Source organism: Macrotis lagotis, chromosome X, assembly GCF_037893015.1.
Source record: "Macrotis lagotis isolate mMagLag1 chromosome X, bilby.v1.9.chrom.fasta, whole genome shotgun sequence".
Taxonomy (NCBI): Eukaryota; Metazoa; Chordata; class Mammalia; order Peramelemorphia; family Peramelidae; genus Macrotis; species Macrotis lagotis.
The window spans coordinates 527,332,913-527,345,625 of record NC_133666.1 but is presented as its reverse complement, the minus strand read 5'-3'; the positions used below and the strand labels follow the sequence as shown (position 1 = coordinate 527,345,625).

At 36.2% G+C, this 12,713-nt stretch overlaps 1 protein-coding gene and 1 pseudogene across 2 annotated transcripts in view; one reads left to right on the top strand and one right to left on the bottom strand.

Annotated features, from left to right (window-relative positions):
* RIOK1 (RIO kinase 1) overlaps positions 1 to 12,713 on the top strand; it is a 159,297-nt gene that overhangs the window by 109,337 nt on the left and 37,247 nt on the right. For both annotated transcript variants that reach the window (XM_074208246.1, XM_074208245.1), the window contains 3 exons: positions 117 to 207; positions 921 to 990; positions 4,212 to 4,254. In XM_074208246.1, the coding sequence (XP_074064347.1) occupies positions 117 to 207; positions 921 to 990; positions 4,212 to 4,254 (204 nt within the window). The remainder of the gene's footprint in view (positions 1 to 116; positions 208 to 920; positions 991 to 4,211; positions 4,255 to 12,713) is intronic.
* Positions 7,096 to 7,831, bottom strand: LOC141503092 (uncharacterized; annotated as a pseudogene).

Here is a 12,713-nt window from a genome sequence, read left to right as displayed (position 1 = left end):
ACTATACATACACGTGTGTGTGTGTATATGCCACAAAATGTAAGTACAAATGTAGGTTTCAAGATTGAATATTCTACTCTGTCTTTGTTATGAGCAAATTTTCACATGTCTTCTAGGCTAACCGACAGACCATCCACTTCAATGCAGCAAAAATGTCAACTCCAGCAGATAAGGCCTTAAGAAAGTATGAGAATAAAATTAATCTAGGTAAGTTTATTAGTACCCAAGAAATGAATTCAAATGATGCTAATTACTTATGGCTCAGTAAGACTTGAATTTTAATTAAGGACAGCAGAAAGAATTTTTCCCTTTCTGTTTTTCTCAGATATAATAGAAAAGTATAGTTTTGAAACAATAAAGATTTACATGTTCTATTTAGTCTATTAGTGTAAATGTGGCTGATTTAATGGAATTATAAGAGCTTTTGCAACTGTGTTGAGAATACAAGAATGTTAGAAGACAGTTTTTATCATCTTCCCATGCCTATTTTCCCTCAAACATTAGACTGATTAATAGTATTTAATTAAATATTGATAACATTTAGTGAAATCCTCGCTTACTCAGCTGCTGAATAGAGCTCTTGTATTGTTTTCTGTATCTGAAAAATACCATATGATCTTGCATAGACAAGATATAAACGAGCTATCAGACATAACTTAATAGAGATTCCTTTGGTTGTTTCTGGTCCTTTGGTTCAGCCATTGGATAGGATTTGAATTCTTCCTAGAAACCAGATTTATTCTTAGTTATGTTATAACCTAATTTGAAACAACTGTAGTGATTTAGATGTAGAAATTATCAATAACTTAGGAAATATTGGATTTTTTGACCAGTTTCAGATACAGGGACAAAATGGAAAAGTCAGCTTTTTTTTTCTAAATAAATTTTTTTTTATGCTTACCTCTTAATTTTTCTTGTAGACAAACTTAATCTTGCTGATTCTGTTATAAATAAAGTCACTGAAAAGACCAGACAAAAGGAGGCAGATATGTAAGTATTATTTTGAGAACTTTCTAACTTAATATTATAGATTCAAGTTTTGGGTTCTGAACTTCTTTCCTTTCATTAATTTAGGAGTAATCAGCCTTCCTTTCCATGTCTTCCCTACCCCCCCCCCCAATTTATTATTTAAATACAAGATAAGCCTCATTTTCTCCCATTCTTCATTTTATCTTTTTCAGAATAGCCTGTGTTGGGATTATGTGTAAAAATGCTGTGTGTGTGTGTGTGTGTGTGTGTGTGTGTGTATGCATACTAGAATAATTCATTGTTATTTTGTCTAACTCATCAGAACTATTAGCAAATTCAGCAGTTAGGATATTTGTAGTTCAGGTATGAAGGATACAACTTTACTAGCTTAAATAATTGTAACAAAGTCTTTGAGGCCAGGCAAATAAAAAGCTATTTTGCCTAGAACTTAGCTCACTATTTGTGAACATTTGTTATGTACTTAGTTAATTTTTTAAAATTTGAATTAGACAAGAATATCTTGTGAAAAGTATCATAGAAGGGCCAGGGCATGCATATAGCTTATGTATTCTTACATAATTTTTGTCTATTCTTAATTATATGTAATAATTATAGGTCTAGAATTGGAAGGATATCAGTGTTCATCTAAGCAACTCTATGATACCAGTTAGCATTAATTAGTCCCCTAAGATTTGGAAAGCGCTTGAGGCAGGTGATATTATTTCTACTTTACAGATAAGAAAACTTAGACTGAGAGATGTTGAGATCTGCCCAGGGTCACATAGCTAATAAGTTCTTGAGCCAAGATTTGAACTCTGAGACCACCAGACTCCCAAACTCAGGTTCCATCTGGCTACTTCCACTTCCCTGTGTCATTTTGGACAAGTCACCTAAGCTCCCTGGAGCACAGTTTCTTCTTCTTCTGTAAAGTGAGGCAGCTAGATGTCAAGATCAGATGTTAAGCAACAATTACAGTTAAAGAGAAATGTAGTTTTATAGCTAGAAGAGTTTAAGAATGGTTCTTTTAAATTGCATTTGCTAATAGTTGTTTCCTTTTTTATACTTTAGCCCAGGTTTCTTTCATATAAATGCCATACATGAGTAAATTCTATGGGAGTTCTGTTTTGGAAACAATTGAGATTTTAGAGTCAGAAAACCTGATTTTTATTCAGTCATTTAACATTTATTATTGACCAACCATGTGCTAGGCACTCTAAGATAGGGATACAAAAATGCATACCTGTCTTCCCCCAACTCACAGTCCTAACTTGTTTGACCATCACTTCTTTGGGCCTCAGTTTTGTTGACAGTATGATGAAGTTGTTGAATTTCTGCTCTAGAGCATTTGTACTCTTAGGCCTAAAGACGATAATATTTTGGCTAGGAAGAGTTATTTACATCTTGTTTCTTTAGCTAATTGTTAGAAGAGGTTCACCCTTGATTTAGGGTCATTGGTTTCTAGTTAAAGCAGGCCCATATGACATAAATATTTGAATTTCACTAAGGAGATCTAATAGACAATTTATTTTATAAATCTTGTTATTAAATTACCATGACAATAATTGACATGGAATATTTTATCATTTTATAGAAATTTGTGTAAATTTTTATTTTAGATCTGTATAAGTAAATTCCTAAGTGAGAAGAAGTAGCAGCATCCTTTTTTAACTGATGACAAAGCCTAACAGAGATTAAGGGACTGGGAGAAGATTGTGGCAAGCCACTAGTAAGTGGGATTTGTAGGCAGACTTCCTGAACTAAAGTCCCAGTATTCTTTCTATCCTGCAAGTCAAAGTACTTTTCTTAAAAAGTTAAAAGTGAAACCAAGTTAGACATTTAAGATGGCTAATGGTTACTCCTCCTTTGTTTTCAAAAAGGATCCATGATATCTGGAGGGTGATGTTTTGACTTGCAGATGAATTGGATTTAAATAAGGAAGAGCTGTGCAAAGTCATCAATCTCACTGTCTCCTCCAGTGTCAGATATCTGAGTTCTGAGGCAAGACATGGGTCAGGACTTTTGACTGTGACCCTGAATGCAGTGGTAAACCTTGGCCTTTTTAAGTTTAGGTCTTACCCATGTCTCCCTTTGAGGCCAGACTGATTTCACAAATGAATGAAAAAAAGTTGAGTTTTCAGTCTCCTTATCAGGATCTAGAGCCCTGAAATCAAAGCTTTCTGTGAATTAAATGATAGTGTTGACTTTTATGTAACACCTGGAAGTTTGCAGAGGACAGCAACTTCAGAAAGTAGTTGTTTGCCCATTTTGTAGATGAGAAAAGTCAATGCATTGTAAGGGCTTAGAGGCATTGTTGAGCTTGGTTTTTGGTGATTTCAAGTCTAGCATTATATCAACAGCAGACAATCAAACACATTAGAATAGGGGGCAGCTAGGTGGTGTAGTGGATAAAGCACCGGCCCTGGAGTCAGGAGTACCTGGGTTCAAATCCGGCCTCAGACACTTAATAATTACCTAGCTGTGTGTCCTTGGGCAAGCCACTTAACCCCATTTGCCTTGCAAAAAAAAAAAAACCAAACCTAAAAAAAAAAAACCACATTAGAATGACCTGCTCTTAATGGGTTATGTACCATTTATTTGTTAAAAGCTCTGATGTGTCTATAAATTCTAGCTTTTTTTGATTGCCTTAAAAGATTTTGCTTTAAGGAAGATTAATGCAGATTTCCCTTGACTGTGAGATGACCTTTTTCCTCAGAATACCTTTGTGGGATTATACAATTTCATCTAGAGCAGGAAGGGGTCTTAGAGACCTTCCATTTCAAACCTCTCACTTAGAGGTGACAAAGACCAACACACTCAAGAATTTAAGTGACTTGTACAAAATTACGTAGGTAATAAGTAACAGAACTGGGATTGGAACTGGAGGTCATATGACTCAAAAATTCAGTCCTTTCACTCTGCTCCTTGGAAGTGAGTGATGGTGAAAAGAAGGATTTGAAGGCAAACCGAAGGAAGATAGACATATAGAAATAGAGGTAAGAGTAAAAGGAATGGGAAGTCAGTATCACAGGAGGAAGAGAACTTGGAAATGAAATATATGCCTGCCTTTGGGTAAGGAAATTACTTGAATTTTTAATTTTAATTAATTTTTTTTTTTGCTTTTTTTTTTTGCTTGAGCTTTTTAATGAAGTATTGCAGTCACTTGTGCTTCTAATTTGGTTTTTTATTTCATTAAAATATAACTATGATATGTATTTTCATGAATCTTTTTTGCTTTTGATTAGGTATCGGGTCAAAGATAAGGCAGATAGAGCAACTGTGGAACAGGTATAGTTTTAAAATGCTTTGAATGGATATTTCTGCTGTTTTCTTTTTAGAAATAAATTTTTATTGATATCTATTTTTATCATTAAAATTTTTCCCAGTATCCCTTTTCCTTTCCTCCTGGAGAGCTACCTATATGGCAAATACTTTTTAAATAACAAAATCAGCAAAACTTATCACATAATACAGAAGCCTGAAAATATGTGCAATGCATATATCATACTTGTGTTACTTCCATCTTTGGCAAAAGATGGGATGAATATTATGTCTTGGATTGTTTTCTTTGGAGCCATACTTGTTCCTTGCAATTTTGTAGCATTCACTTGATTTTTTTTTGTAGTGAGTCTTAACATTCACATTGTAATCATTGTGTATATTGTTTCCCTAACTTTCCTTCACACTGTATCAGTTCATATAGAACTTTTCATGCTTCATTTTTTTCATCACAGCCCAATTCTATTTCATTATATTCATGTACTGGTGGGCATCTTTGTTTCCAATTTTTTTGCTACTGCTAAGAGTATCACTATTTGTCTTTGGGCACAAGTTTTTTGGCTTGTGTACTTATGAGATATGACTAATGCTTCAGTTGTCCTTATAAATTATATCTTTTAGGGCAATATATTTTGTTTGTATAGTGATTGTTTTCTTTTGCTTTTCTTCCTAATTATCTTTCACTTCTATGGTTTAGCATTCTCTATCCATTGTGTTCTCATTTTGTTTCTTTAGTGATATGTATGTTGATATGATATGTATGTGAGGTTTGCCAGTGTGGATTCAAATTTTTCTATTCTACCAAGTATATCTGCTATGTAGAGCAGCATGTTAGAACAAGTTCTGTTTTTACCATTCTAATTTCTCTTTTAAGCAATTTGGGACTCTCTTGTGTTTTCATACTTTTAGAAATTCACTAGATATTCTTGGTATTGATTTATTTTCTTGTCTTATAATATTTTTTCATATATGTTTGCACTCATTTAGATGATTTAGAGACTATCTTCCCTTCTGTAACTATCATCCCTTTTAGCTTACCTGCTTTTGTTCATGGTCTTTGAGTTTTCTTCCTCCTGAGATCTTTGGCAATTTGTCTCTTTTTATTTATATTCTTCTCATCTTCATTTTATGGCTCCTTCACCTTTGGTATCAGGCTCTTCCCATATTTCTAATTTCACTGGTCTTGATCTCTGGCCCACTGACTTCATGTCATCAAATTTTTATCCCTGTAGTTCAGGTGATTTTGCTTCAAAAACAAAAGATTTCGAATATATATATATATATATATATATATATATATATATAATCTCAAACTGCTTATAGAAACAAATTCTACAAAACTGTTTTTCTCTATTAATATACTCACTTATTATCTGTGTTCAAATATGAAGAATATGACCTTCATAATGTTTCCATATTGAAAACTTATTTTCTTAGCTTAATTTAAGCTTCCTGAAGGCAAAGACTATCTTTTTTTTTAATTTGTATCCCCAGGTCTTAACAATGCCTGGCACAGAGTGGTCATTTAATAAATGTTAACTGAATTGAACTAAATTAGTTCTATCCCCCAAGTAACAGATCATCTTCCTTGTCTCCTGTGGAGCCTGTATTTGGGCCAAGAAGCAACAATTAGAACAACACAGGACCTCTAATTGGTTTAAGATTGGAAAAGGAGCACAAATCTGCAAATCATTACCCTTAATTTGCTATTTACTTAATTTATAAGTAGAATACATAATGGGAAATGTCAGACTGAATTAATCAAAAATCAGAATTAAGCTTGCAGGGAGAAATATCAACAATCCCAAATATACAGATATCACTCTGAGGCAGAAAGTGAAGAAGAATTAAGAAGTCTTATTGATAAGAATAAAAAGAGTAGAGTGGAAAAGTTGGACTGAAGCTTAATATCATTAAAAAATGAAGATCTTGGCAAATAGTGCCCAAGGCCACATAGCTAGGTAATTATTAAGTGTCTGAGGTCAGATTTGAACCCAGGTACTCCTGACTCCAAGGCCAGTGCTCTGTGCACTGCTCCACCTAGCTGCCTCTAGTTCTGTTCCTAAATTTTGCATTAAATCAAGTCAAATTTGGACTTATTGTACCTTAAACTTCAAATTTCTTAATTTATGTAGTTCTTTTCTCTTTAGAACTAAATTTTGGATTAAATCAAACCAATTCTTAACTTAAAGGTTCTTAACTCCTGATACAGCTATTCCTCGCTTTTTTAAAAATTTAAACTGATCATACGCTGTCCTCTAAAAATAAACAAGAAAACCTCAGACTTTTCTTTCTGTAGTTTCTAACTGAAAACTTTTAGTATCAGAATAGAATTTTCATCTTTCAACCTTTATTCTGAAACCAAATACTTAATTGTTTCAGAAGAACTCATCAAACCAGCACTGTGCTCACCTTGATGATGCTAGGATTTAAGCTACCCCAAACATGAGCACATCCTAAACCATTTCAAATCTGGATTCTAAATTCCCAGAAAACTTCAATAACTTATCTTTTGATATATATAGTTCTAATACATATAAATATTCTCTCACATATTTGTCATTTAAAAAATGTAGTCATATCTTCCTCACATTCTTATGACATCTCATTATTTTTTATATATTTGTTTAACCATATTTTAGAATTTTTTCTCTTTTTTAAATTTTTATTTTAATCTTGAATTTTTTACAATTTTCCCCCTAATCTTGCTCCCCCCACCCCACAGAAGGCAGTCTACTAGCCTTTACATTGTTTCCATGGTATGTATTGTTCTAAGTTGAATGTGATGAGAGAGAAATATCCCTAAGGAAGAGTAATAAAGTATTGTGCCTGATTATTGCACTAATGGAATGGACAAGTCCATCAAGGTTGGTCATCACTGCCATGTTGCTGCCAGGGTGCACAACGTTCCTCTGGATCTGCTCATTTCACTCAGTATCATAGTCCATGCAAATCTCTCTGGACTAGCTGTTTTACCTCCAGCATCTTTGCGTTTGGACTCGGCAGGCTTAGCAGCCTTTGCATCAAACTTGGTGATCTTGGCTATAGACTTGGAGGCCTTGGGATCAGACTTACTGGCCTTTGTTGGTGGGCTTGGCAGCCTTGGGGTCAGTGGGCTTGGCAGCCTTGGGGGTCAGTGGTTCTGGCAACCTTAGAGTCAGGCTTAGTGATCCTGGGGACTGGATGTTTGATTCCATTCCTAGGGCCTGGACGCTTGGTGGCCATCTTGTGACCAGCACGCTGGGCATTAGCCTTGGGGATCTTGGACCTGAGGAGCTTGGCCTTGGAGGCCTTGGTGCTCAGGGCCTTGATAGCTTCTGCTTGGGCTGGGATGGTTTTGGCCTTGTTAGCTTGCATCTTCTTCAGCCCTTTCTTGTGTTTCTTGACAAAGCGCATGTTTCTCAGAAACTTGGGATCAGCCCCTTTCAGAGACTTGTATCTCTGTGACCTAGGTTTCTTGATGCCATTTCTGGGCCACTTTTGTGATTGATTGTGGGTGGTATGATTCTTAGGCTTGGCCATCTTTACACCGCAGCCAGCTCTGTCTGGCACTGCACTGACTGGAAGAGACCAAAAGCATGAAAGAGCTAAAATATTCTTGTTTAAGAATAACCATAATACCCCTCCCCCCAAAAAAATATAAACCCTCATGAGAAATAAAGTAATGGAAAGGGAAAAAAATGTGTTTCAGTCTGTGTTCTAATACTATCAGCTCTGTCTCAGGTGGATCATGTTTTTTTTTAGGTTTTTTCAAGGCAATGGGTTTAAGTAGCTTGCCCAAGGCCACACAGCTAGGTAATTATTAAGTGTCTGAGGCCGAATTTGAACTCAAGTACTCCTGATTCCAGGGCCGGTGCTCTATCCACTGCCCCACCTATCTGCCCTGGATCACATTCTTCATGATAAGTCCATCCTAAAAGTTACTTCCATATTTTTGCACTGTTGCTGATTATAATTCCCTCCATTCATTCCTCCCCACTACCATATATTATATTTTCTCTCTACTTTCACTCTGTTCTTCTTCTAAAATGTGCTGTATGGTGACTGAGTAGCGCAGTGGACTGATCACCAGCCCTAGGGCCAAGAGGCCCTGAGCCCACATACCACTTCCTGAAACCCTGCAACCACCTGGCCCCATGGTCCAGAACAGGCCACCCAATCCCAGTTCCTTGCAAGAAGTAGAAAAGAAAATGTGTTATATCTGACTGTTCTCTCCTATGATCTACCCTCTCCTCTATCAACACCTTCCCCCCTTTCCTCCTTTTCCCCTTCTCTCCTTTTTTACTCTAGATGTCTATACCATATTGAGTATGTATACTGTATCTTCTCTGAGCCATTTCTGATGGGAGTGAAGGTTCCCTCATTCCCTCTTGCCTCCCTCCCTCTCATATCATTACAAAAGTTCATTGTAAAAAAAAAGTAAAAAAATTATCTTTTAAACAAAATATCTTAGCCTATTCTATCTCTTCCTCCCAGTGCATTTCCCTTTTAGCCATTAACTCCATTTTTACGATATATTATATCTTTGGATTCAGCTCTCTCCTGTGCTGCATCTATAAAAGCTCCTTTTACCTGCTCTATTAAATGAGAAGTTTCATATGAGCATTATCAGCACCATTTTTCTATGCAGGAATACATGCAGTTCATCATCATTAAGTCCCTCATATTTTACTCTTCTCTTCCATTCTACCTGAGTCCTGTATTTGAAGGCCAAACTTTCTGTTCAGCTCTGGTCGTTTCAACAGGAACATTTGAAATTCCCTTGGTTCATTGAAAGTCCATCTTTTCCCCTGGAAGAGGATGTTCAGTTTTGCTGGGTAGTTGATTCTTGGTTCCAATCCAAGCTCTTTTGCCTTCTGGAATATTATATTCCAAGCCCTATGGGCTCTTAATGCAGTTGTTGTTAAGTCCTGTGTGATTCTGACTGCAGCTCCACAATATTTGAATTGTGTCCTTCTGGCTGCTTTGTAGTATTTTCTCTTTGACTTGGGAGTTCTGGAACTTGGCAATAATATTCCCGGGAGTTGTTTTTTTGGGATCTCTTTCTCGGGGAGATTGGTGGATTCTCTCAGCTTCTAGGATATCAGGGCAGTTTTCTGGTAATTTCTTTAAAAATGAGTTCAAGGCTCTTTTCCTGATCATGGTTTTCATGTATCCCAATAATTTTAAAATTATCTTTCCTGACTCTGTTTTCCAGATCACTTGTTTTTTCAATGAGATGTTTCACATTTTCTTCTAATTTTTCATTCTTTGGGTGTTGAAGTATTATGTCTTGATTTCTGAAGGATCTGAAGGATTTGTTTTTCTCAGAGAGCTTTCTTATCTCCTTTTCCACCTGGCCAATTCTGCTTTTTAAAGCATTCTTCTCTTCAGTAACTTTTTGAACTGTTTTATCCATTTGGCCTATGCTGGTTTTTAATATGTTATTTTCTTCAGCATTTTTTTGGATTTCCTTGACTAAGCTGCTGACTTCCTTTTCATGCTTTTCCTACATCTCTCTCATTTCTTTTCCCAATTTTTCTTCTATTTCCCTTACTTGATTTTCAAAATCTTTTTTGTGCTCTGTCATTGCCTGAGCCCAACTTCTGTTTTTCATGGAGTCTTTAGATGCAGGAGCTTGTACTTCCTCATCCTCAGATTGAGTATTTCTCAATGGTGTTCCTCTTTTTTCTGTTTACTCATTTCTCCAGCCTGTGCCTGGTTTGGGGGTGCTTCCTAAATTTTTGAGTATTATTGGGACACCCACTTCGGGGTTTTATTGGTACACCCCACTGGGACCTTTATTCCTCCAAGGTCTTATGCTCTCTTACCTGTGCTTTGATATGTAGATGACCACAGGCACTCTCTTCTGCCCTGGAGCTCTGAGGAGAAGCCCTGCTATCTTAGTTTGGAAGGCCAAATTGCAACCTGGATCTGAGTGTGGGCAAACAGCAGAGTCCTGCCCCAGGCAGATCAGAGAGCTTTCTGCTGTCTCCCCTGACCCCCTTACTATTTGTCAGCTGTGTTCTGGAGGTGCAGACTGGTTTCCCCCAATTCTCACTGCAGGTTCTGCTGCCGGTGTTCCTCACTCCACACTCATTCTGGTGTAGCAGAGTTCTCTCAAGGCCCCTTCAAGCTGTTGCCAGTGATCCCTGGGCTGGGCTGAGCTGAGCTGAGCTGGGCTGGGCTGGGCTGGGCTGAGCTGAGCTGAGCTGCTGTGGCTTTTTTCCAACCCCAGGTCTTGGTGAAACACACCTTTCCCTGGAACTTCTACGTTATCTTGGACTGGGAAAATGTATCATTCATTCTTTCTTAGGGTTCTGCACCTCTAAATTTTGGCTAGGTTGGTTTTTTGGAGTTTTGAGGGGAAGGAGTTTCTGGGAAATGTTGCCTTCATGCTGCCATCTTGGCTCCTCCCCTCTAGAATTTTTTCTAAAGAACATTTCTTTTTATGTTTTTTAGCACATTTGGTTATTACCAGATCTTACTCTTCCAGTTAAACAGTAATTAAAAATTTAAAGTTATCTACTAATTTTTTTTATTACAACTTAGCTCTTTTTTTAACCTTTATAATTTAACATCCAGATTACAAAAGAAATTGCTTTTCTAATTGCATATCTTATACAATAGTTTGCCAAATTTCACAATTTAAAATAATTAGAAACATATACAATATTATAAATCTAAATCTTAAAAAAAAAAACCCAAAACCTACTACCAGTCAGGTAACCTAAGATAGTCTAATGCATTTGCAAATTGACATATTTGAAAAATCATTCATCTCATCAAATCTTGCAATTTATACCATTTGCTTCTCAAACCCCATATTAAGTTATATAAAGGTATGAAGCAATTGCTTTCCATTATAGAAATGATAATAAAATTTAATGTGTTTGGAATGTTTGTCAAATACCAGGCACTGAGTTAAGCACTTTACAATCCAGTGATTCTTTTTTTTAACATTTGATTTATTTATTTTCACATTGCTACAATAGTCTTGTTGTGAAAATAAACAATCCCCCCACAAAGATAGAAACCTCAAGAAAAATAAAGTGAAAGAAAGAAAAATAGTATATTTCAGTCTGTGTTCAGATACCATCAGCTCTCTCTCTGGGCTGGATCACATTCTTTATCATAAGTCCATCAAAGAAGTTGCTTCAATATTTTTTCCCCCCACAGTTGCTATTGGCTAGCTGTATTTCCCTCCATCCTCTTCCTCCCCATCCCCATTCTCTCTCTCCCTTCCCTATTCCTCCTCAAAAGTGTGTTGTATCTAACTGCCCTTTCCCATGATGTACTCTCTCTTCTGTACCCTATACCCCTCTTCCCTCCCCCTGTCCCTGTTCTCCCATCCCTTTCCTCTCCTTTTTCCTTTAAGGTAAGATAGATTTCTATGACCTATTGAATGAGCATGTTCTTTCCCCTCTCTGAACCACTTCCAGTGAGAATTAAGGCTCATTCATTTCCCCTCACCTTCTCCCCTTCCACTCATTACAAAAGCTTTTTCTTGCTTCTTTTATGTGAAATATCTTTAAAAAAAGATAATAAGATATAAGATTATTTAACCTATTCTACCTTTTCTTTCCCTTTCTCACACATTCCTTTCTTGCCCATTAACTCCATCTTTATAATGTATCCTTTCATATTCAGCTCTCTCCTGTGCCTTGTCTATTATGTGCTCCTTCTAACAAATGAGAATGTTCATATGAATTATCAGTACCCTCTTCCCATGCAATTGAACAAGCAATTCAGCATCATTAAATCCCTCATAATTTGTCTTTCTTGTCCACCCTCTCTATGCTTCACCTGAGTCCTGTACTTGGAGATCACATTTTCTGTTCAACTTAGGCTATTTCAACAGTAAACTATTTCACTGAGTGGCCATCTTTTCGCCTGAAAGAAGATGTTCAGTTTTACTGGGTAGTTGATTCTTGGTTGTAATCCAAGCTCTTTTACCTTCTAGAATATCATATTCCAAGTCCTATAAAGTCTTAATGTAGTTGCTGCTAAATCCTAGGTAATCCTGACTGTAGTGCCATGATATTTGAATTGTTTCTTTCTGGATAATTTTAGTATTTTCTCTTTGACTTGGAATTTCTGGAATTTAGCTGTTATATTCCCAGGAATTTTTATTTTGGGATTGCTTTCAGGAGGTGATCAGTGGATTCACTCAGTTTCTTTATCCTCAGTTTCTAGATCAAGCTGTCCAATCTTAAGTTTAAAATTTTTTATTGAAACAATAGACAACATATTTTGATTTGTCATTTTAGTGATAACTCTGTAGTACCTTGGATTCATTTACTAAAGCATTTAGTAAACCCATGGGAGGGCACATAAAAGCATACTTCAGGTCACATTTGAACAGCCCTGTTCTAGGTTATCAGGGCAATTTTCCTGGAGAATGTCTTGAAAAATATAGTCTAGTATTTTTTCCTGGTCATGATTTTCAGGTAGCCTAATTTTAAAATTATTTCTCCTGGATCTGTTTT